The sequence below is a fragment of the Lolium rigidum genome, chromosome 1 (assembly GCF_022539505.1).
Source record: "Lolium rigidum isolate FL_2022 chromosome 1, APGP_CSIRO_Lrig_0.1, whole genome shotgun sequence".
Classification (NCBI taxonomy): Eukaryota; Viridiplantae; Streptophyta; class Magnoliopsida; order Poales; family Poaceae; genus Lolium; species Lolium rigidum.
In genome coordinates this window covers 97,104,267-97,129,200 of record NC_061508.1, presented here as the reverse complement: position 1 = coordinate 97,129,200, position 24,934 = coordinate 97,104,267, and the positions used below count along the sequence as shown (strand labels likewise).

General features: G+C 47.5%; 1 protein-coding gene and 1 pseudogene across 1 annotated transcript; both read left to right on the top strand.

Annotated features, from left to right (window-relative positions):
- Positions 1–2,417: 2,417 nt before the first annotated feature.
- On the top strand, positions 2,418–4,704 carry LOC124678287 (60S ribosomal protein L32-1-like). Its single transcript, XM_047214202.1, has 4 exons — positions 2,418–2,467; positions 2,570–2,666; positions 3,916–4,097; positions 4,269–4,704. The coding sequence occupies exons 2-4, from the start codon at positions 2,577–2,579 to the stop codon at positions 4,396–4,398; spliced, it is 402 nt and encodes a 133-aa protein (XP_047070158.1). The 5' UTR covers positions 2,418–2,467; positions 2,570–2,576; the 3' UTR covers positions 4,399–4,704.
- A 5,639-nt stretch (positions 4,705–10,343) lies between these two features.
- On the top strand, positions 10,344–15,283 carry LOC124699986 (annotated as a pseudogene).
- Positions 15,284–24,934: the final 9,651 nt, after the last annotated feature.

Genomic DNA, 24,934 nt, shown 5'->3' with positions numbered 1-24,934 from the left:
TTGTGCTTCACGTTCAGTTGCAGCTGTGCTGTTGTCGCTACGTTTGCAACGTTTTGCTTCTCTCCCCTTTTTTTATCGGCCGATTTTCCACCGGCTAACATTTACCATCCGTCCGGTGTGGTGACCATATGCCTCCCTCGAGCCGAATACGTACGGTAACTACGGATATCGGCTTTGCGTGTACTCGCACGTCGGCTCCGTTGGGATTCGTGTAGCCGACCGTGGTCGCTGTTCGTTAGATCGTTGTTGGACCCAAGCAAACCGTGTGGTGAACATAATCTTCGCCGGCTCGTCGGGTCAACGCCCTCTCATGAAGGTATCGTAGTTCCCCTCGTGTAAATCTAGAGCCCTAGGCTCCGTCGGGAGGACGAGCAATGCGTTTCGCATCGGCCGAAGTCTCGCCATCGGCTTCCTCTCGCTTGGTAGCCGGGACTCGGGATGGCAACTCTCCTTGATGAGTCCCGAGAGCCGGTCCCCGACGGCGAGTACTGGTGGCTCATGATCTCCCGGATCACGCGCGAGCGACACGCTCCAACACGTTGACCAAGTTCTCGAGTGGCGGTGTAGCGAGTGAGCCACCGGGTAGTTGATCTCTCGCCGCAGACCCTCGGTGCGTTCCTCCGACGGGGTAGAGAGGTCTATCCCATCGAGCGCACTCTTGCGGTGAGAATCCCTTCCATCCGATGCCATGGGCACGGGTTCTCTCGAAAGAGCCGGCGAGGTCGGCTTCGAGGGTAGCCTTGATCTCGTTGTATTGCTTCTGAGGTCGTCAGTGCGGATCCCGTAGGTGACCGGCGTGCCGTCCGCCATCTCGATGTAGATGGCGATGTGGTTGATGTAGACGATTGTCCCACCGGGCGTGCGGAATGTGTTGACCGCCAAAACCCACCGGTGGGCAGTGGCCTTGTCAACACCGTAGAGCCGGGAAGAGCCTAGAGCTGCGGCCGGCGCGAGACCCTCCGAGCGACGGCCCGCAATGCTCTTTCGGTCACACGCGGCGTTGCGAGGTGCAAGGGCGTGCCACCTGACCTATACCCGGTCGTGGAAGGTGATGAGGATGCCTCGCTTAGTTTCCTGCAGGGCATACATGTAAACGTTAAATACGAGCCTCGATCGGCTCTCAGGTTATCCTGTGAATCGGCTCAAAGAGCCGATCCACCCATGATCCGTACGGGGTGCACGAATACTTGGTGTTCCTGCTTGATCAAGATGAAGCTAATGAGATCTACGACGATTTAGGGTTTTCACCGCATAATCGGATCATCCTACTCCAGGTTGGGCCTTGCGGCCACGCACGGTGCTCGTATAGCCGATCCTAAACAAGGCCAAAAAACCAACATGAAGTTGATCCTAGGAACATCCCGTTTAGGACTTGCGAACGCCACCCCACGTGCCACTCGGATCCTCCCCCTTTGTAAGGCCTAACTATTGCGGATATTAAACTAATCCTTGTAGAACAAGGAGCAATCGTAACCGGATCGGATCTACTAAATAATGATCAAGCGGTGTCGCCCCCACACTCGAGACAGGCGTGAGGGCGGCTAGATATGCAAGGGTTGCACTACGTAAGCATGCTTAAACGAAGAACAATGCTAACCCTAACACATCTAATGATAACTACGTTGCTCGCCATCAAAAACGCTTCGAGTACGAGCAACGCATGAACAACGTGGGGCTTGTAGCTGCCTAGATCGCAAGATGCGATCTAGGCAGCATGTCGCTTACCCGATAGAAACCCTCGAGACGAAGGAGTTGGCGATGCGCCGAGATTGGTTTGTTTTGGGGTTGAACGTGAGTTGTTGTTTATTCCATAAACCCTAGGTACATATTTATAGTCCAGGGACTTTCGATGTGGCGTGCACTAAACCGTGCACGAGTAAGATTCTATCTCTAAACTAAAATACGATCTAATATGTTACAGATACACGGGCAATTAAGCCCAACTTGGTATAAAAGGCCGATCTACGTATTCCTCCATGTATATATATCTTCAGACCATCTTGATCGCGGCCCACCTCTGACTTGGTCAAATTCTGGTGATAACAGTTACTCCTACTCAAGTAGTGCTCGATTGCTCTGGGATTTTTTAAGGCCTATTATTATTCCAAAATATTTTTTTTGTGGAGAAAAAAAAACTTCTTTTGGTAAGTTTTTTTTTTGAGGGAAATCTTCTTTTGGCAAGTATCTTTTTGTGTGTTGCTTTGGGCCGTTATTGAATATTACCCACTTGAGAGTGAACTTTCGAAAGTCGGACAAAGGCCGAACATGCTTACTAGGCCCGTTTCGTGGGTAGACTGCATCTTTCTCGTTAATGGGTATATATATATTTAGTAGTGGCCCATCAAAGCCCACACATCTAGGGTTTGCTGAAGGTATAAACATCGCGCCGCCTTGCAAACACGACCCTGCCGCCGCCGCCGTTCTTCCTCGTCGCTCCGGGTTAGGGTTAGGGTCTTCACCTTCGGAGGTACAAGCAAGCAGCTCGTTGCAGAGCTTCCACCTCTCAGATCATTTGTGACACTGTTTTCTTCATCTGATTCCAACTCCGTCTTTTGGTTTTGCCCGGCAGATCAGAGATGGCGGTGCCTCTGCTGACGACGAAGATCGTGAAGAAGCGGACCAAGCACTTCAAGAGGGCCCATAGCGACCGCTACATCGGCCTCAAGGTATCCACTTCTCCTGCCAATCTTTGAAATTGACATGTGTAATTTGTAGGCGCCGCATGTTCCGGTGCTGCCGTGCGCTGTTCTGGTTATTTAGCCGTTCCAAGTGGTTTCTGATGTTAAATTTTAACCTGGATTATTGTGTGTCAACGTTGTTGTTGCGGGCTATGCCTAATTTGTTCTAGCTTGGGCAATGATGCCGTGAAATGGTAGGGAAGTGTGAGTATTGAGCCAGCTTTACCGATGTGTTAAGTGTATTTACAGAACTTGCACATGACTGAATATAAGCAGTTGACACACCACACGTGGTCATAGCCTGTAGAAATGTTTTCTTGTTGCTGTGAGTAGAAGCCGTAATTAATTTGAAGGAAATAACTCAATATTGCATGTTTTAATCAAGCTTGCATATTCCACTTGGTGCCCAATTGTGATTCTAGCTGCTGTTTCTTTCTCTGTTCTATCTTCCCCTTGAATGAAAGGAAATGATGGCTTAGTAAAAGGTCTGAGAAAGAGAACATTTTCTTCAGTGAACGTTGGGACGAAGTAAGAGAGCAGTAGCCCTTGCATAAGTATAGCACTGTGGCTCTCGCAAACTCTTCGACAGCAATAACTTCATGGCTTCATGGAGTGGGTTGGATAAAAAAGGCGAGGCTTCATTCTGAGTATTGAGTGTTTGCCCAGATTTCTCCCAACACTTGTTACCCAGTGGGTGCTGAAGAAAATCTTGTCTTCTCCATGATTAGTACCTTCTTTCTGATCCTTTCACCGAAATGAGTTCTTTTCCTGTTATACCTAAATTTTGGCTGCAGGGATTCTTGTATGATCTTGAAGTAAATTATTGTAGCTTTTTTGGTTAAATGAATCTGCATTAGCAAGTAAATACCTGCCACAGAAGTGAAGTTCCGACATGTGCCATTTGCATTGTTTGCATGGTGCATTTTTTGCAACCTGAACCATTTCCATTGTTTGCTTTGCACATTCTTTGCGCACTTGTTTTTAAAAGTGCCACCTTGAAAAACCGATTATGCAACTGCTTGCAGCTGTAGCCTATTTCCTGAATGGAACCAATCAATGAATTATACAACACATAAGCAGAAGTATAGAATTCTTGCACGCTGAAGCCGTTAATTTTTGTAGCTTCTTTTTTATTTCTTATATGCTGAGGCTCTATATCTTTATGTATTGTTTTTCTTTGTCTACTTGTGTTATCTTGTGCTTAAAACTGAGCGATTTCACTTCTCTATGTATATAGCCCAGCTGGCGCAGGCCAAAGGGTATTGACTCTCGTGTCAGGCGAAAGTTCAAGGGATGTACCTTGATGCCCAACATTGGCTATGGTTCTGACAAGAAGACCAGGCATTACCTGCCCAACAAGTTCAAGAAGTTTGTTGTCCACAACGTGTCTGAGCTGGAGTTGCTTATGATGCACAACAGGTAAACTAATGCTGTCGATTCACAGTGCTTATTAGTGTTAAGAACTGAATGTTCTCAAGCCTGATGGTTCTTCACACTTTTGAATTGTGCTAGAGTTAACATATGCTTTGTTCACTCTTATAATGATGCTATGATCGGTGTTAACCTTTGTGTTTCATTCATTGGTGACAGGACATACTGTGCTGAGATTGCGCACAATGTCTCTACCCAGAAGCGTAAGAACATTGTGGAGCGTGCTGCTCAGCTGGATATCGTTGTCACGAACAAGCTTGCTAGGCTTCGTAGCCAGGAGGACGAGTGAACTATTCTTCAGGCTGCTGTTATGGTCACTTTGTTTGTAGGAGACTGTCTGCTTCGAGAGCTTGTCTGGTTATCTCTTAGTTTTGTCGTACGAGCATCCTGTTACTATCAGCAATGAGTGGCACAGCTAAAATTTTGGTACTGTTATCAACCTTTAAATCAAGCTTGTTTAGTAAAATTTCTTTGACTTGTTTCTTTGCTATGGGCCTTTCTGTGTTAAAATGTAACTAGCCAATGAGCCTTGTTTATGTAGCTAAAATTCTGTGCGTTTGAACAATCTTATTGCTATAAAATGGTTACAATTGTTACCTGGCTACTGCCCAGTACGAAGGTATTTATCAATACGACATGTGTATTGAGGTCATATACAATTTTTTTTTCTGTACTAGTTGTTTGATTATAGAACATACCCTTTCTGTACCATTAGTGATTATAGAACATACCCCATACGAACCAATCCTATAAGAAATGTGTATGCAAATTTTATAGGAGTATAGGTCATGCGAACTTTTTTTGTTGGGAAAATCTACCCGGAAGCACCGCTAACGCGCTCTCTCCGTGCGGCGGTTGCATCATGATTAGCACGTCGTCATCTAATGGGCGCGCGCGTAACGCGAGTGGCGCACGCCAAGTATCTCCTTGCGTACGTGTCTGTTCAACCTTATCCCCTCCATTTGCTCGAACCACACGCCCCATGTCTCTCTCTCAAGCCCGTCGCCCCCTTTCCTCGTTCCCGTCGCCGTCCTTCTCCAACGAAAAATTGAGCGAGCACGAGAGGTGGGAAGGAGAGAGGAACAGGAGGAGGCGAGGAGATGTGGGAGTTCCAGGCCGGCAGTTGATTTCCCGTCGAGCACGGGGCGGCGGAAGGAGAAGGGATTCGATCTCGTCGTGGCTTCGGTCGAGGCACTGCGGCGAGCAACATCGCGCCGGGTGGCTCAGTTTGCACCACCGAGGCGTAGCAGGGAGAACCACCGCGCCATGGAGGATGCACCGCTGTTAACCGGTGGGGGCAAAACACGCCGGCGCACCGCGGAGATGCGAGTAGCGCGACTGTGCGTACATCTCAGGCCGGCTGCGGACGCCGCCATTCCGTGAGTTAGGAGCTTCAGGGTCGCAGGTGTCGTCATGCCGCAAAAGATCGGCCTGCAGGAAGCCGGTTTCAAGGACCTCACTGGGGATGACGACTGCGGCATCATCTGGGCCCATTTCTGCTGGGAGCAGCGGCATCAGGGCCAATGGCCACAACACAGTGGAGTAGCCTTGCCATCGGCAGTTCAAGTATCGAGGCCGACTTGAGGGCGAGCATGCCATGGAGGGTGGCAATGATGCAGACATGGTGGCGTTGACTTTGGCAGAGAAGATGTTGCAGGCCATGGCCACGATGCCAACTAGGTGAGAGCTCCAGACAACCCGCTTGTGTTTATGCTACTCATTTTGTGTGTTTCCTAATAATATGGTAGATGCTAGTTAATATTACGGTAATCATATATATTTAATCTGATAATTGTGAATAACTAATCTGATAGTTGCTACTGGTGAATGATACTTGTTTGCATGCATAACCTGTTAATCTTGAGTAATTAATCTGGTAATAGCTGCTCTTATAACTAACATGTTAAGAGTACTAATTAATCTGGCAACCACGTTGGATAATCTGGCGATTACATTAGATAATCAGGTAGCCAAACTAGATAATGATGTAGTTGCTATGGGATAATCTGATAATAGTTATTTTATAATAAACATGCTAAGGCTACTAATTATTCTAGTAATCAAACTAGATAATCAGGTAATTACACTAGATAATCGGGTAATTACACTACACGCTGTTAATCGCGTACTAGAATCTGGTAGTCGTAGATTAGATGCTAGTGTTTTTTTAACTTTAAACTTGTTGATTAGCTTATATTGTATAGCAGAACTACCGAAAGGATAATGGTATGGATGCTACTGCTGTTGCAGCTACTGTACCAAGTACTGTAGGAGCTCATGCTTTTTACTGCTTTTGCTTTTCGGGCCATGATGTTGCTTTTTTATTTGGCTTATACAGGGTCAAGTGGGCCTCGTGGAGATGGACAACGATTTTTTCCACGGAAACTAACGAGGGTGCGGGAAAAGGTGACAGGGTGCCGCCGCACGGGGTGGGGTGGCGTGCGGCGCCGCTGTGTAGCACGGTCCTTTTTTGTTTTGGAAGTAAGTACCTCAGGGAAAGTGTCTTTAGCACATGAGCACCGATGCTCATGTTAGTTAAAAATCATATTTTTGAATTTTAAGAAATTGATATTAAATACCGACCTACATATAAACATTCCAACGATACGGTATGAATTTTGAAAAAAAAATGGTATTTTGAGCTATATAAAAAAGATAAGTTTCTAACAAATATCTGCCCAGCCACATATTTGTTTTTTTCCTATTGCTAAAAATACAATTCATTTTCTACCAAACTTTACACGAGTATTCAAGACATATGTATGTATTCACGGAATAAATGTGATAAATTTTTTAAACACAGATATATAATTTTGAAATATTTTAAAAACCAAGAGCACTAGTGCTCATGTGTACCGGAGCACCAAATCTGTTTTCGGTACCTCAGACAAACTTTTTTTTAGGTATAATTAAAGAACACTCATATTTATATGAGATTTAAATGGTCACCTCACCATTAGTAACTAACATACGCTCCTCTCTCCCGGGTTGCTCTCGCGCGAGCGGCTCCGGAGAGCCCCAACCCTAAACAAAAAAAACCCTCCCAGTCTCCTCCTCCCGGCCGCCGGCCGCGCCGGCGGTGGCGGCCGCGCCGGCCGTCGAAGGCGGAGGGCGAGGTCGGCGCGCCCGGCGGGTTCCCCGGCGCGGAGGAGATGCTACCCGGGCCGCGAGGTGGTGGCGGCGGGCGGTCGGCGGCGCGAGTTCGGAGGTCGTCGCCGACGCATGGCGGTCCCGGCGGACGAGCGGAGGGCTTCGACCGCGGCAGCGCGAGGAGTGGAGAGGAGGACGCGGCGGAGCGGCCGGGAGGCGGCGCGGCGAGATCCCACCTCGGGGACGGTGAGGCGGGAGGATGCGTGGCCAAGCGCGAGTGCCCGGCGCACGCGCCGCCGTCCCGTGTCCGGGGGCGGCGCGCGGGCTCCCGTTGGCCGCGGCGTGGTGCGGCGGGGCCGCGGCGAGGAGGAGGCGCAAGACCCCATCTTGGGGGCGGCTGCGCGGAGGACGCTGCCGTGGCGGAGTGCCCTGCGCGCGTCGGTCGTCCGCTCCGGCGTTGGGGACGTGTCGCGATGCCTCTCGGTGCGCCGGCGTGGAGCCGGTGGTTGGTGCGGGCTCGATCTCGCGCTTTCTGGCCAGATCCGAGTTTTTTTGGCCTCGGTCATCCGCCGGCCGTGCCCGGAGCGGGCGCGCCGGAGACGGCCTGGTCTTTGCCGGAGGTGGTGGGAGTTGCTGCGCTGTTTTCGTCAAGGCTGAAGCTGGTGGCTTGGGCCGTCGTGCTGGAGACCACGGCTTTTTGCGACCATGATGTTGAGGAGCTGCGGTGGCCGCGATGTGTCTCTCCATGGACAGGGTTGCCCCAAACCTCGGAGGCTCGGAGTCGTGCGATGATGCAGACGAAGGTCTTGCCCAACTCGTTGGGCCGACGGCGACGGCGCCTGCGGGTGTCGTGCCCCTCTCTGGAGGCGTCGCCGAGGCATGTCGGTGTGTCTCGTGTTCTCGCCTGGTTTGGTTGATGTCTCTGGGCGAAAGCCTAGATCCTTTGGATCGGCGCGATGGCGACGTCCTCGACGTCGTTCCTCTGTTGGGAGCTTCACGTTTGGAGACACGGCTTGGAGGTCCTGGTGCTTTCCTCTGGTGTTCGCCGCTGTCCGAGGCTGGCTGCAAGGGCGCAATGCACGCCATTGCTGGCATCTCCAAGACGATGTCTACTTTGGGCTGTTCGAGTTCCGCCATCTCCTCTTTTCTTGGCGCGTTGACAAGGAGAGCCCTTTTGGAGTTGTTGTTCTTCGGAGCTGTCTAGCGTCGGTCGAGACACGGCTTTGTGGTTTTAGCTTAGGGTAGGGTCCTTCGTGTTGTTGTTGTTTTGTCGGTGGTGGCTGTCTTCGGACTAGTCGGTGTGGTGTGTGTGCTACTTGTGGTAGCGGGTTCTTGTACTCAAATCTCTGCCTTCTATAAAGATATGGTACGCCTTTGGCGTACTCGCGAAAAAAATAAAAATAAACGGTCACCTCTAGTATGCTTAAAAAAGCCATAGCATTGGATGTGGCGCCTAGAACAGAACGCCGACTTTGATGAACGCGAAATGCGTCGGGCGGTTGGATCGTAGCGCTAGAATGCACGTGGTTATCCCCGCGCACCGATTCGGATGACGGGATGATGACTAGATGGCTGCCAGGGGGGCCATGAGGGCATCTCCAATGGGGTGACGCATATCAGACGCTCAAAAGTTGTGCGCGTGTTCGTTTCCGTCGCCCTGTGGACATATTTTGACCGCGCGTCCGTTTGCGTTTAGGTGTGCTTCTAGCGGGATGACCTATTTTTTGTTTTGCAATAATATTTTAAAAATATAATGTACTATAAACTATACAAACTACAGCTGGTAGAAGCCTAGACTATTTGCTGCATGATGGCCCGACCCCGTCGTTGCGTCCCTCCCTCGTCTGTTTTCTCCGCCGCCACCCGTGCGGCCGGTAGAGCTTGGTGCGCCGCCACGTCCTCTAGCAGGCACCGCCGCAGCGTCTCGTTCGCAGCATTCTCGGCCTTCTTGAGCATCTCGAAGGAGTCGACTAACGCCATCTGCTCCGTCGCCTTCTCCTCTAGGGTAGGCGCATGAGGGTCATCAGAAGACCACGAGATGTCGGAGGAGTCGTCCTCTGCGGCGTTCCATCTCGGCGTCGAACGCCGCATGGGCCGCCCGCTCCTCCTCTGCTTCCTTCTCCGCGCCAGCCAGGAACTTCCGTCCCTAACCGGGTCGAGGAGGCCGTCGGTGCTATCGTCGTCGTCGAACTCTTCGTCGGAGCTCGAGGCCGGGGGAGGTGGAGGAGTGGTAGCCTGGCCGCGGCCGGCGCTGCTCATGGTAGCAAATGTGGAGGTTGTGCGGCGGCTAGGGTTTTGTATGGGAGGAGATGAGATGCGCGTATATAGGCCGTAGGCAGGCGACGGGCACGACACGCGTGTCATCGCCATCAATTCGTGCCTAGAGGTAAGCGACGGCCGCGCGCCACACGAGAGCATCGCCATTACGCGGTCGCGGACTGCCGAAGCGACGCCTCGACGTGAGTACTGATGCGCCTGAAAAGACGCATCGAGTTTAGGTCACTGCTAGGCGAGCGGACACTTTACGCCGCGCATCGTTGTGTCAGTTCGCTAACAACACGATTACTATGCGTCACTTATCGCGTCGCTGGAGCTGATTCCTGGCTCATTTTCGGCTCCGCGGACGCAAACGGTGGCTGAGCCTTCATCGCCCCGCTGCCCTGAGAGACTGGTTCGATATCCGATGCAACCCACCCACGCCGCGAGCAGGGAGTGGGAGTTTCTCCCGGCGTCCGTCAAACCAGAATCATGAACACGGATTCAATGCGTGTGGCGCCCCTGGTTCGTACAGAGATTGGGGCCTCGGCTGCCCGTGGCCCCCGGCGGTGCCCCTCTACAGTAGATCTCGGCGGCCCTCGCAACTCCACGCTACGCGCGCCGCTTGCCCCTCGAAGACGGGACCGACTTTGCCGCCGCCCTCGCTCGCGGAGACGGACGCCTCACCTGCTCGCCGCTGGAATCAGGTGAGTGCGAGCTTCCTTGAATATCACGCAGTGTGCGCTCTAACCTGTGGTACTGAAAATTGGTACTCCCTCCTTCTCAGTTTATTAGTCTTCTCCGTATTTCTAGATCATCAATTTGACCTATATAATTTAAATTATATAATACAAAAGTTATATCATTAAAAAATAGAACATCTAAATTTTCTAATGATATAATTTTTATAACATATAAATAATGCTAACTTGATCAAATTTGCAATCTAGGGATACACGTACGCCTAATAAACTGTGAGAGAGTGAGTACCGTCTTTTTAGCTGTCAATCTTACAATTGATTATTACTAGCAAAAGACTCATATTGCAATAGATTCAGAGTGCTGAATTGTGGACTGAGTAGGATTATACACTTATTACTGCAGCTATAGCAGTAGTATCATTTTTTAGCTTGTTGTTAAAAGAGAGTTAGCCTTCGATATCCAATTATGGGTGTCTCAATTTTTAGCTCCTCGTTTATTCCTCTGCCTTGAATTGTAGTTACTACTTCTATATACAAGAAAAGTATTTATGCCAACACCTAGACTCAGTCCATACCGCAGAAAATTGTGATACGATAAAACCGAACTAGGACAGTACTACTAGTACTCTACCGTCCATTTCATTGTTAGTTGTCCTAATCATGATAAATTCTTGGCATAACTTCTGTATAAGAAAAATATGTATGCCAAGACCAAAACCGAGAGTTGGACCACCATAGATATATTGTGCTTCTGGGTGAACTCAAGACCAGCTACTCTCTACATTTCATTGTCATTCCAATCTGCCTCTTCCTCCTCGTCCAACCAATATGGCTGAGTTTGGGAATCTCGCCTAAGGAGCTGCCGCAATACTTTGCCTATTGATTTTCCAAGTAGAACCATGTGCTGAAGCAAGGATATCAGGTGGGACTGGAACCTGCATTGGCAGCAAGTGGGATGCGCTTCTCTCCTTCAAGGCAGGCCTTCTGGACCCTGCTGGCCGTCTCTCATCATGGCATGGTGAAGACTGCTGGCAGTGGGAGCGGGTCCGGTGCAGCAGCAAAACAAGCCATGTCATCAAGCTCAACCTCCGCAACACGCAGAAGTTCAACATCAACAGCCTGAGCTTGCTGAGAGATGAGATGGGTCCCTCTTTGGCTGCTTTGCAACAGTTGAGGTATCTTGATCTGAGTGGGAATTACTTCAACAGCACTAGCATACCTGTGTTTCTGGGCTCTCTAGAGAACCTAAGGTATCTCAACCTCTCGTCGTCAGGTTTTGGTGGGACGATACCTTCCCAGCTTGGTAATCTCTCGAATTTGGAATATCTTGATGTTAGTTCGAATATTTTGTATGGTCTACACGCAGTGGATCTCGCATGGTTGTCACGTCTATCATCGTTGAGTAACCTTGACATGAGCTATGTGAACCTCGGTGCCGCTCAGAATTGGGTTCACATGGTTAACATGCTTTCTTCTTTGAGAGTGCTTTGCTTAGTAAGTTGTGGGCTTACCATAACCGTGTCTGCTCTTTCAAAATCAAACTTCACACATCTCGAAGTCCTTGATCTATCATTCAACTTGTTTGACACATCATTAGAACACAATTGGTTTTGGGATCTCACAAGCCTTAAGGAGCTTCACGTCTCCCAATGCAAGTGGCATGGATCTATTGCCAGGGAACTGGGAAGCATGATGTCCCTTCAAGTAGTAGATTTTAGTATGAATGATATCGTTGGTTTGATACCGAGCAACTTAAAAAATCTGTGCAATTTGAAAGTGCTGCGTTTCGATGGTACGAACATTAATGCGAGCATGGGGGAGTTCATGGATCGGTTGCCATGGTGCTCATGGAGTACATTAAAAATGTTGTCAATAAGGAATGCGACTATGACCGGAAACCTACCACTAGAAGCTGGAGCACTTGGTAATTTGACAGAGTTGGATCTCAGCTACAATAAACTAAAAGGTGTGCTCAAGAAGAAGCATTTTTCAGGCTTGCTGAATTTGGAGAGTATTGACTTGTCAGGCAATTCCTTGAAAATGGATATTGAACAAAATTGGGTTCCTCCGTTTAAACTAAAGCACATAAAGATATGGTCATGCTGAGTGGGCCCCCATTTTCCAGAATGGCTTAGATGGCAGATTGGCATTGATGTTCTTCTACTCAGAAATACATCTTTTGATGATGTTATTCCTGATTGGTTCTGGGTGACATTTTCCCGAGCTTCAGTCTTGGATGTATCAGGAAACAGGTTGCGTGGTTCTTTACCGTCAAATCTACAACAAATGTCAGCTGAGAGTATACATCTTGGATCTAATAAGCTTACAGGTCAAGTTCCTTGGCTCCCTATAAATATATCATACTTGAATCTGTCCTCAAACTCTTTCACGGGACCACTGCCATCAATGTTAAAAGCTCCATTGCTCGTGCAGTTTCTGGTGGCAAATAATCAAATTACAGGCACCATTCCCTCATCTATGTGCCAATTGGCCGGTATTCTACGGTTGGACCTATCCGGAAACAAATTAACAGGAGATGTTATGCAGTGCTGGAAGGAGCCATATAACAATCCTTCAGTGTTCAGCTTAAATTCTGTTGATCAATTTGGTTCTAGCATGTATAGTCTAGCCTTAAACAACAATGATCTCTCAGGTGAATTCCCTAAATTTCGTCAGAGTGCCACACAATTTGTGTTCCTTGATCTTTCATACAATAGGTTCTTTGGAACATTGCCAGAGTGGTTACCAAAAAAAATGCCACAATTGCAGATTTTGAGGATGAGATCAAACCTGTTTAGTGGCGATATTCCTAAGAACCTTACTTTCCTTGGAAGTCTTCATTATTTGGACTTGGCCCATAACAATATATCAGGAAGCATACCATGGTCAGTATCAAACTTGAAAGCAATGAGGGGCATATCTTCAGATATTGATGATCATGAATTTTTTGAGGATAGCATGTCAGTCATCACGAAAGGCCAAACACGTGACTATACCTTTGAAATCTACAAGCTACTGGTCAATCTTGATCTGTCATGTAACAGTTTAACAGGGGAGATTCCAGAGGTAATAAGTTTGCTTATTGGGCTCAAGAATTTGAACTTATCAAACAATCAGTTTATCAGCAAAATCCCAAATCAGATTGGTGATCTCAACAAGTTGGAGTCCCTGGACCTATCATACAACGAGTTATCCGGTGAAATCCCGTTGGGTTTGTCAGCTTTAACCTCTATGAGCCATTTGAACTTGTCATACAACAACTTATCAGCCACGATACCATCCGGGCCACAGCTGCAGGTTCTTGACAACCTGGACTATACCTACATAGGCAACCCCCGTCTCTGTGGCTACCCCCTATCCAAGAACTGCTCTATGAGTACTACTGATGCAGAGAAAAGTGTCCATGGAGTTGCATATCATATCACGTACCTCTACCCGGGGATGGGCATAGGATTTGGGGTGGGTCTTTCGACGGTGTTTTGCACCATGTTACTGAGGAGAACCTGGGCAAGTGCCTACTTTCAGATCATTGACAAGCTGTATGATGAGGTTTATGTGTGGGTGGCTATAGCTTGGGCTCGCCTGATGAGAAAGACCCCCGACGACACAGCGTGAGGTGCCCGCGGCATGTGGTGGAATTGCTCAACCTACCTATAATGTAGTGCTGCTTTTTGATTTGGAAAGTAAGTGGTTATTTGGTGCGTGTTCTGCTGCTATGTACTGCTACTCTAGATGCTATTAGCTACCTATAAGTTATAATGAAACGCATCACTATATATTGTATTGGTTCAATCAAGTGGAATTGTTCACATATATAAGTCTATAAGATGTCTTGCTCTGTAAACATCCAATTCTAGTCTGATTGTAAACGATGTAACCATGATTTGGATCCTAGTGAATACATCTGCTATTGTAAACTATGTGCAACAATTGATGTGATATTCACCACCTCTTTCCCAGATTTCTCATATGCTCAGCTTACCAACTCACTCCCACTTTGACATCGCCGTTCCAATTTATCTCCAGAGCTCCACGCGTGTGTCCTGACGCGGCGACGGTGAGACTTCTCTCCTCTGGTTCTCCCGTTGCTGTGTGTCTTCTTGGGAGGAGAGATCAGAAACTGATGGCTGTTAGCAGCAGCAATGTGGTTGCTTTCACGTAGTCATAAATATTTGAGTTTTAGTTTTTCTTTAAGTTTCTTCTTTGGTATAGATGGCATGAAAAATGCACTTTGCACACTGTGTTACTTATACCAGTGGCAAAAAAAAATTCAATTGCATTGTCCTAACTGTTTTATATTGCTCTAGAAGTACGGGTGAATCGTGTAGAAAAAATAGGAAACAACTAGGCAAGCAGGCAGGCAGATTTAGTTTTTATTGGGAGATGGGAAAATGTACAAGGAAAATTAACTCTTGCACACTTCATCAGAGCTATAGTGTAACCAGCTCTTTAGTTCGTGTGTGATGCGATATTGTTAGGACGATGCAACTAGACACTGCTCCCTATGCTTTTAGTGGCACTAAAATGGTTATCTGTATCGCAATGTGATTGACAAAAATTGAGGTTTTCACTCTACTCTTTGGTGTCCTCCTAGGTTGCGCATGGACCTGAGGAGTTCCCTCTACAATAAGTTTCATACATTGGAAGGGACCAAGCGCCAGTAGCAGAGATTTTGTGGCGCGGCGTGAGTGTCGTACCGACATTTTACTTTGTGGTTTCTGTTGGGATCATCATGGGAAGCAAATTGGTGCGTATTTGTCCTTTCGGTTTTCTTAAAGCTCATGCTTTTACCATTTTCATTTGTTTTTACATGGTGGGATCTCTAATTTTGTAGGTGATGGGTATCGCCGTATACAGGATTTAACTTTCTAGTTGCCTGGGACCGCTCATTTCCCCCTTCTAGTGGGTGGCTCCTTCAGGGACTCCTCTCTCCCTCCTCGGCGGCTTTGCCGGCCGGAAACGACGGGAGGGGGAGCCGCCCTCCTAGAACTAGGGCTAGGGTTAGGTTGAGTCTAGGTCTAGGATTTACCCATGCGGAGAATGGTGTGATGCCCATAGAGATCTAGTTACTGTGGATTATTAGCTGCTCCTGGTGGCTTGTGGCTTGTGGTGGCGGTTAGGCGGCTCGTGGAGCTCCGACGAATGGAGCCGGAGGCGAGCGGCGGCGTGGCTCCCACATCCCCTTCAATAAAGCTCTCAATATTTGGGAGGTGCTGTCTTCGATTCTCCTCTTTTTAGCCGCCGTGGTGGTGGATAAGAAGAGGAGGTTCGAGATGCTGCCGCTCTCTGCAAATATGCGGAGCGGGGTTCTGGAGCTTTTCCTTGAGCGTAACACATGGCGACCATGGTTGTCGCTGTGATCTTCGACCAAAAAGGTGGCCCTTCTTCTACCCCCAATAAAGAGGTTCTTCTCCGTTTCTGCGACTGGAGCTCGGCGCTTCTTCGCCGCCAAGTGGTGCGTCCCCGGCGGCATCGAGGTGACTAGTGGTGGCAGATCTTCGCCGGAAAGATCTTACGAGCATTATGCCCTTGTTCCTCGGAGACGACGCTTGGAGGACGCCGGCGAGCTGCCGTAGGGATACCCAAGGACTTGATTGTTTTTTTTCTTATCAGGGTGTTTTCTATAAATAATGAGGCCTTATCTTAAAATTCTAGGTTTCTTTGAGCGAGTATGGTTAGGGGTCTCCTTGTAATTTATACCTGTCACGTGGTTTGTGAATGAAGCTCCTCTGGGGTCTTCTAGATCCCTCTTTTGTTCAAAACTAGCAAAAGTGCCCATGCGTTGCAATGGGTCTAAAATAGATAGGATATCTTAGGTTTGAAGTATTTATCGGTTTTTGTTGTAAAACAGTATGCTAATTTTCACATAAATTTAAATTCACTTCTATATCTCACTACACTACAATCCACACAAAAGTAAAGAAAACACACTGCTTACTTTCTAATTTATTGTATACATCATGTGGAACCAAAGTACGAAATCATCGTTTAGAAATCACTTGTTAAATTACATGGAAACAGATCAAATAGGAAATCTGAGCTAGCTATAAATTAGCAGACTGGTAACAGAAACCAACTCTCTTCTTTTGAACAGTGCAGAGCAGTGCAAGTTAGAATAGTCGGCAGTTAACGAAGAAGCAAAGTTTCTCTGAGCTACCACCGTTCCTTCATGGATTTCAAAGGAATGCAAATCAACAAAGTCAGCAGACTGGAATATGAAGATTGTTGAAAAAGCATTAGAGTGCATGTTGGGAACGGACCTAGAAAGTGGGATGGACGAAGAAATCCTGCCTGAGTATGTATTTTCTTCGATCAAATTTCAGATAAACTCACAAAACAAAGCCGAAGACGACCACAAGCAAGAGGTTTTTGTCTATATATCGTGACATGTCTTGGTTGAACTCTGTACTTCTAACCGCTGACTTGTTGAGGGCCTTGATCGAAGACGTTTAGTGACTTGCTGACGGTTGCGTATGGACATTGCTATCACGTACAACAGAGCCACCACTCTTCCCTGCCACATGTGGCTTGAAACCTTGTAAATATCCCATGGCCACGACCGGGCCAGCAGACCGACGCAGGAGGGGCGGATGGGCCCGTGCAGGTTTCTGAATCATCTCCCCTTCCACTGTTGGGGCTCTCGCTTCCTCCACAAGCGCAGCGGGGAGGGTGCCCAGCTCCATGATCAGCGTGAGAGCGAGCAGCGGAGCCTGATTCATGGTTGGTCGCCAGCGGCTCTAGTGTTCCGTCGGCGTGTACGCCGACTCGGTGCTGATCTGCCACCGCTCTGCTTCCTCCGGACGAAACCGTGGGCGCAGTCACCAGATCCGTGGTCGAGTTCACCCATGCCCTGCGCTTAGGTGGAATTAGGGACGGGGGACCGGCGCGAGATCCCGAGCCTGCAGCTGAGGCCGGAGCTCGAATCAGTGGTCGGGGAAATTGGAGCAGCGGGCGGCTGCGATGGCGCGCGCATCCCCAGCCGCCGCACTGGTCGACTTCGCGTCCTAGCCCCCTCCCACCACCCGGCGCAGCGCCGTCTGCCTCGACCGCCCCAACTCCCTGTCCGGGTCTCTGTTCGGATGGGAGGAACGTTTCGGAAGGGAAGGTAAAAAAGGTAAAAACAAAACAGAACGAAACGGTATCGGTGGCATGGTGTGTATTATGTACAGCGGTGGGAGGACAAAACGGTCCAAAAAAAAGTTGGACGAAAATTTTGGCAGAAACCTTAGCTCCTTTATTATTAGGTATAGAATAGATAAAAAAAAACTTCCTAGTTGCCTTTATGTTCGAAGAGTTCTGCTATACATACGACAATATTTGTACGATATCCATACGACATGCACCATCAACCATCCACCGGCGCGGCAGAATCGAGGCAGACCACTGGATGCATAGTCGGATAGATTTCGAATGATGAATAGTCGTATGCAGAGCATTTCCGATGTTCGAAATGGCTTGTTCTGCCCTAAGATCACACTTGGATGAAACAGCTGCCAAGAAAGCTGCCGGAGCGGGGCGCTGATGCAACTATTATGTTTTACTGGGATCGCTCCATGATACGCTCGACAGAATAATTTTATGAGGAACACAGTACCAACGTAAACATAGAATATCCATGAACACGTATATGTGCTCGTCCTTGTGAACATATGCACTAAAACCCTGCTCCTATGAACCTTCGAAAGACCATGGATATGTTAGGTCTTGAGATAAAAAAAGTCACTACGTATATCTCGCTATCGATGAGAATGTCACCTTCTATTAGTAGAATATTTTACCCTTTTACAATACAATTGTGTCAAACATGAGGTTTGAACTTTGGTGGGCTGGTACACCACTCCTACCGGTCCACATGTTGGTTCTCTCATCGGACAGAAGCTAGAGTGGCCAATATTCCACGGCTTTTTATTACAATTAATACCATATATTTATAGTGCTCCCTCTGACCATTAATTAGGCTGTGGTCTTAATTCAAATTTGTACCCCTAAGTAAAGCGACGACACTTATGGATAGGAGGAAATAACAAATAGTGCATTGTGGATATACATGAGCTATCTCTAGATTATAAAATAAAACCTGTACCAACCGAACAATTTTTTGAGGCCTTCAAACTCTTTCTCTTCCATGACATAATCTTCTATTTTCTATAATCATGCGAAGGAAAATAACATAGAAGCCAAGCCATAAACGTGTAAATGTGAATAAATATTCTCGCATAATTTTAATTTAAGCCGCAACGAACAAGCTACGTGCCAAAATTATAGTGGTATTGTACAGGTGACCGTGCATGATGGTTTGATCAGCCGGGTTGATTGTCTCCAAGTGGCGTCATCCCTGGCGATGACGCTGGCGGCTGCGACGTCAAGCTCTCCTCAGGCGGTGGAGAACGATTTGATTGCTCTTTCATCAGTAGTTGCAGGGCCCTTCTTGTAAAAGTCTTGTTGTGTTGCAGTTTTGTTTTGGTCCTTTATGTAAGTTTGTAGTTCCACCCCTTCTCCTTAATAAATTTTCTAGACCTTTAGTGGTATTTTTTTATAAAAAAATAAGGGCAAAAGCTTTCCCTATTACATTAATTAAGAAGTTCTTATGGTTACAAATTAGCCAAAATAGCCAAGAAGGCTAGAAGGATATGGTACAAAGCCTACTCTCGTGGCATAATAGCACTCAAACATTTCATTCTCGCGGCCGCCCAAAGACAGGCGTTTCGTTTAATGGCCACATTGACAATAGAGGGCATCGAAGCGTAGTTCTGTAATACTCGAGCATTCCGCTCATTCCAAATCTCCCAAGCCACGAGCAAAAGCAAATTAGAGAGTCCCTTTCTTCCCACCCCCGCTACTACCGCAAGTGAGCACCACCTCCTTGACCGATGCAAAATTACTCCAAAGGGAGGTGTCCATTTGAAGTAGGTCGAGCCACTCCTTGACGCCCTTCCAAACTCGGATGGAATACTAACATTTGGACATTATATGCGTCGCGGTCTTCGGCTCGTGCTTGCAAAGTTGGCAAAGACCATAATTTGGCCAACCTCGATGTGTAAACCTATCCGCCGTCCAAACACGATTTTGGAGGACCAACCAAATAAAAAAAAATTGCATTTTGGAGATGCCCAATCATCTCAGACTGCTGGCTTTATGAAGGAGTTGGTAGGCGTGTCAAACAATATCAAATAGGCCGAGGAGGTGGAATGTATTCCATCGCTTGTGTGCTTCCAAACAATTGTGTCTTTGGAGTCCTCCGATAGGGGCGCACTTGGTTGCCTGGGCCTGATTCGTGGCTCACTGGCGCAGCCGTGCAAGCACACTTGCGCGTTCAGAACGAGCCACGGGCCGAAATTGGCCTGTTGTTTGGTAGGTCGGGCTGCATCGGCTGGGCCAAAAAGGACTTTCTGTTTGTTTGCCTGTAGCCAAGCCCAAATCTCGATGGAGGTGATATTAGGCCTGTTTGGTACCATCCATGCAAGTCTACGGTTACCTCTTCTCTACGACGGGTAGCCTTACGATGCTATCACCTCCCATCACACAGAAATCACAGTTCATGATAGTTGCAATCAGTTCACAAAATCATCCCTAGCTACTACGAATAGTATTTCATAACACGATACTCCCTAGCTACTACGAAATGCAGTTTATCATTACGGGGTCGTTCAACATACGGGGATCGAAAAGGGTTCGAGAAACAGGGGATCATAGGGGTTTTTCTTCTTCACTTCTTCTTCTTCTTCTTCACTTCTTCTTCTTCACTTCTTCACTTCTTCTAAGATGGTGGTGTTGCCTCTGGCTTCCCACATTGCGTCTACCCACTCTTGCCTCTTCACTTCTTCTCAGATGGTGGTGTTGCCTCTGGCTTCCCACATTGCGTCTGCCCACTCTTGCCTCTTCACCTTTCAGGCATCATTGTCACCTGCTTCCACACCATGGCCGGTCTCTACTTCATCAAAAGTGACAACCTCTTCGAAGAACTCATCCTCGTCCCAACCTAGGATCCAGTTGTGAAGAATGCAGTAAGCAAGGACCAGCTTTACCTGAGTGTCCAACGTGTGGAACGGTTTCTGGTCAATGACCTTGAACATGTTCTTCAATGCAGCAAAGACGCTCTCATGGTGACTCTAAGGCTTGAGTGTCTGAGATTGAACAACTCTCTCGTATTTAGAGGTCGGTGCTTCGCAGAGAACTCGTTGAGGTGGTACCTTGTTTTCCTGAAGGGAGGTAGAATTCCAGGTCGGCATGCATATCCAGTATCTCCAAGGTAGAACTTACCGTCAGGGATTTGCAACCCATCAGGCCTTGACAAGCTGTCGGCCAGGATGCTCGCATCATGAGCTGAACCCTCCCACCCAGCAAGCACGTAGGTGAACCTCATATCGAAATCCACAACTGCTAGCACGTTCTGGCTGGTGTAGTGCTTCCTCCCGCGGAATGCTGCAGACATTGATCTCGGTACCTTTGCAGTGACATGAGTACCATCAATAGCCCCAATGCAATCTTGTAAAAAGATTAGCACATAATCATGTTTCTGACAGTAGCACACATTTGATAGGTAGAAGGAACATGATTTTGTACTAACCCTGAAATAGGGGAACCACCTGTAGCTGTTCTTGATCTTGGTTGGTGTGTTCATTGATGCTGGCTTGATCATTTCACCTCTGAGCTCCCCAATTGCGTACAACACCTGCTGGAAGTACCGAGAGATAGTCTCCGTGGATCGCCTGAATGTGTTATGGATGACTCTGAACCTCTGGTTATGACCGACGACATGAAGAAACATTGCGACTTGTTCTTCGACAGAGGTGTGGATGCTATCAGTCAGCAGTCCTCTTTCCCCGAACGTTTTCACAAGTGCATAGAAAGGGCTCTTCTCATCCGTAGCATCTGGATGGCCTCTACGTCGTTGCGGTTGTAGATGTTGTTTAGGTTGGCTACCCTCTCCTGACCTCGTTGTAACATAGGTCCCTAAGTCACACGAGGATAAGCAGCATGCCTACCTGCTCTCTTGTGCACCATCAGGATCCAGGCTTGTACACAAATGATGAGTGCTGCAGCGTGATTCACAAGCTGGAGCTAGTCGGTCTACTCAAACAAGATTTATGCATTACAAACGGTCTTATCAAACCCAACCAGTTCTACGAACATGAATCGAACACTACAGTAGAGCAGAGGAGTTTCCCCTTACCTCCGTCATGGCGGACCATGGACACGGCCGAAGATGTGCGCAGATGTGCGCACGCTCCGCCGCGGCTGGAGAAGAGGACCCTGCTCCGGCGCCGGAGAACGAAGGGAGATGCGCGCTGCCAGATCTGGATCGCCGCCGCCGCCGCCGTCGGTGCGATATTTGGGGGAAGGAAAATTTTGGGAGGGGGCTAATGGAGAGGGTAACCGAAGAGGGAGGTTACCCCTACCTTTGCCGCGCTACGCCGCTGGGATTTCGGCTTATCCCGCCATGCCGAGGCGGAGCTCCCGCGCGAACGGCGTTGTCGATTTACGTCTCACCAGGACCTAGCCCTGAAGAAACTGTCAAACCGGGCATTCCTCCGGGACCTGTCCCAGGGATGTTTTAAAACCCGTGCTATGCAACAACGCGAGTGCGTCCAGAGAACTAAATAGCCCGAAATTTGTTGGGCCGATGCGAGCCAAGGAACGCCTAGGCAACCAAACTCGCCCTAGATGAATTTGCTTGAATCTTGCTCCATAGTGCAATTCAAAACAAAAACAAAAACAAAAGGTAAACACTATACCTCGGAGTCCGATGGGAAACAAATATCGGACCGATTCGGCGCCTTCCATCTCAGCTCCATCGTACGGCTGTTTCGTATCCTTTTTTTCCTCCCGTTAACCATGTAATTTGCCAACCTAAAATCTCCATATTTATGGTTAGTTATTGATCTTCCGCGTCACCTCCGAAAATGCCTCCCCCAAATCGATACCCGCCGGCCGCCAGCGAGACGACGACCCTGCTCAGCTCGCTTCATCTCTCCTCACCGTGCCGCATCCTCCCATCCAGGCCGACACCTCCGCCTTCATCTGGTTCGACGGCGCATCGGAAACAGTCGCCCGTCGCTCATTGCTTCCTCCGTCGGCGCGCCTACCGGCCCTTCTCTACTGTGGCGGCCGGCGCGAATACCTATCAAAGCTATCACCAGGCTCCAAGGGGCACATGGTTGTGGAAGCCCACTTCGCGCACGAGCACATTTGGGCACCAGTCAGGTCCAATTCGCCCTAGATTTTGGTCACCTACATAGCACCATGTATATTTTCGTTTATAAGCTTCCGCTAGGACTCCCAAGTACTGTGATAGCAGTATTAGATTGCTACAGAGACCCGGTGCCTAATATGTGTATATATGCCACATGTGCTTACTTGATTGGCAAATACAGCTATGCTTCTGAATATATCTATATATGTTTTTTTTGTGGGAAAAATATATCCATTGTTCTTGTATCTCCTACACTGGTTTCCTCAGTCTGTATACTCGCTTCAAGTTTTGGATCAAATTTTAAACATTACCATTACCTACATCTTTGCAGCAGCGACATGGTGATTTTCATTTATAAATCTCTATGCTTCCATTAGGTTTCCCAAATGCGCTGATAGCAATGTTTAATTGCCATAGAGGCCTGTTGCTTCATATATATATGCAATATGTGCTTACCTGATTGGCAATACAGTCATGTTTCTTAAGTTCGTATTCATGATTCCTATATCTCCTTCATATGCTTCCTAAGTAAGATGCACTGCAGCGAGCTTCCTCCGTTTGTAACGGAGTTTTAAACATTTCCACGTGGTTTTTATATTTCTCATTTTTGTTTTCCAAATGGTGCCTGTTATCACATCTGAGAATTCTCTTTTCATTGTGGATGGCATATGCATGTTGTGTAAGAAGTATGCAAACTGTAATGTGAATGCCAAATAACGTGCTATTCAAAATTCTTCTTTTTTTAGTCCACCCTTTTGGTACATGAAGGAGGCCCAATTTGGTTATCTGCATGAAGGATGAACTGTAAGAAGTATACAAAATGTAATCGTTTCATTGTTCTAGAAGCAAACTTGTGAAGCATGACCACCATCTAAATGAAGCACTACCACAAACTGAATGAAGCATAGTGACATTGGAAAGTAGAATGCCAGGATTGACCGGTGGCGTACAAAGGAAGCACTAACACCATATGAATGAAGCACAATGACCATCGAAACAAAGCGGGCCAAATCAACCGATGGGTATGAAGCCATGAAGGAAGCATAACCACCATCTGAATGAAGCACAATGATCATCAGAAGGAAACAAGTAGGAAAGAAGTAGCATAATGAATGAAAATAGTTGTCATAGATCTTCTAGAAATTGTGCTTCGTCGACTCGAACGGCATGCATACCATCTGTACGTAATTGGGAAGCATACAATAAAAAATAGCAAAATTAGTGGACACATTTTCCATTACCTATCTTGTAAAAAATGTGATTTTAGACTGAAATGTCTTATCCGTGGAGCAAAATTTTCCATTCGATGGAAGCAAATAGTTATTTTTTTGAAGCATCATCGCCAATTCTTTTGAAGCAACATCCCAAATTCTTTGAATCATGCCTAATCATGACAGTAAAAATAATTTCATTACGGAAAGAAATAGTTGGATCTGCCATGATTATATTCAAAAGAAATAGTAAGAGCATTTCTCTACGAAACGGTGCTTCCAGTGTAGAAAAAAATATTTCCTCGGCACAAAAATAATTGTGACTAAAGAAACATGGTTAGTTATTGCATTTTATTAGTTGCAAACAACACGTAATTTTCCAAAATTATCTCCAATTAACAAGAGATAACTTTGGATAGTACGGACGTGCATCACGGAAGCCGTTTAGATGAAAGCATTCAGATTTGTTCCTAAAATCACGTACACCAGCCGAGGCTGCACACCGGAGTTGTTGGCTACATTAACGGACGTCAGTTACAGGATCTGTGTAGGAAGCATGCAATCAGTCCTCAATTAATGGAAATTGACGATCAGGCCTTGTTTGCCTTGTTAAGATCGTGTGGTCCGGCTCCTTCCAATCCTACGGTCATTTACTGGTCCGATTAGAAGCAACAAATCGGCATCCGATTCCTAGAGGTGCCCAAAACAAAAACCGTACCCCCACAGCCCATGGCCCCATGCACAAATTAACGCCCGGCATTTTCTCAGCTGGCTCTGCGTGTGCATGCACGTAATTATTGCCGTCATGTGCGGCGACATATTACAGGAGCTGTACTGGACAGTGGTACCATCCATCCATCCTGGCCGCACGCTGCCCCGTCTCAGACCGGTGCAGGGAGCCGTACGCCGTGCTGCTGGATAAAATAGCTCCTGCAGGCTGCAGCTTCTTCCGGTGAAATCTCTCCGTGGATTAAATTGGATGGAGCAAGAAGAGCAGTGCAAATTGCTGTTCACTGCGGTGCACCCCTGCATGAACGGGCTACATTTTATGTTTCACGTGAAACGTCGCGACGGTGCTGGCTGCATTTGCTGCTCGGATTTGGAACTTCATATTTGTTGCCTACCCATGAGAGCCAGCTGGGTAGGAGCTTGGACGTTTTAGATACGATGTCGACTACTTCAGATATATATATCGATCTTATTTGTGATGGATCCAGAATAGGTAGATATGTTGTATCATCAGTAGATAGAAAGAGGTCAACCCTTATGGTTTTCTTGTTGAAAGCGAATTCTTCGAATAGGTGGATCCTTATACTTCTAAGTCTTCTCTCATGGAGAAACCTCGACATCAATTAGATTTCAACATCATCAATA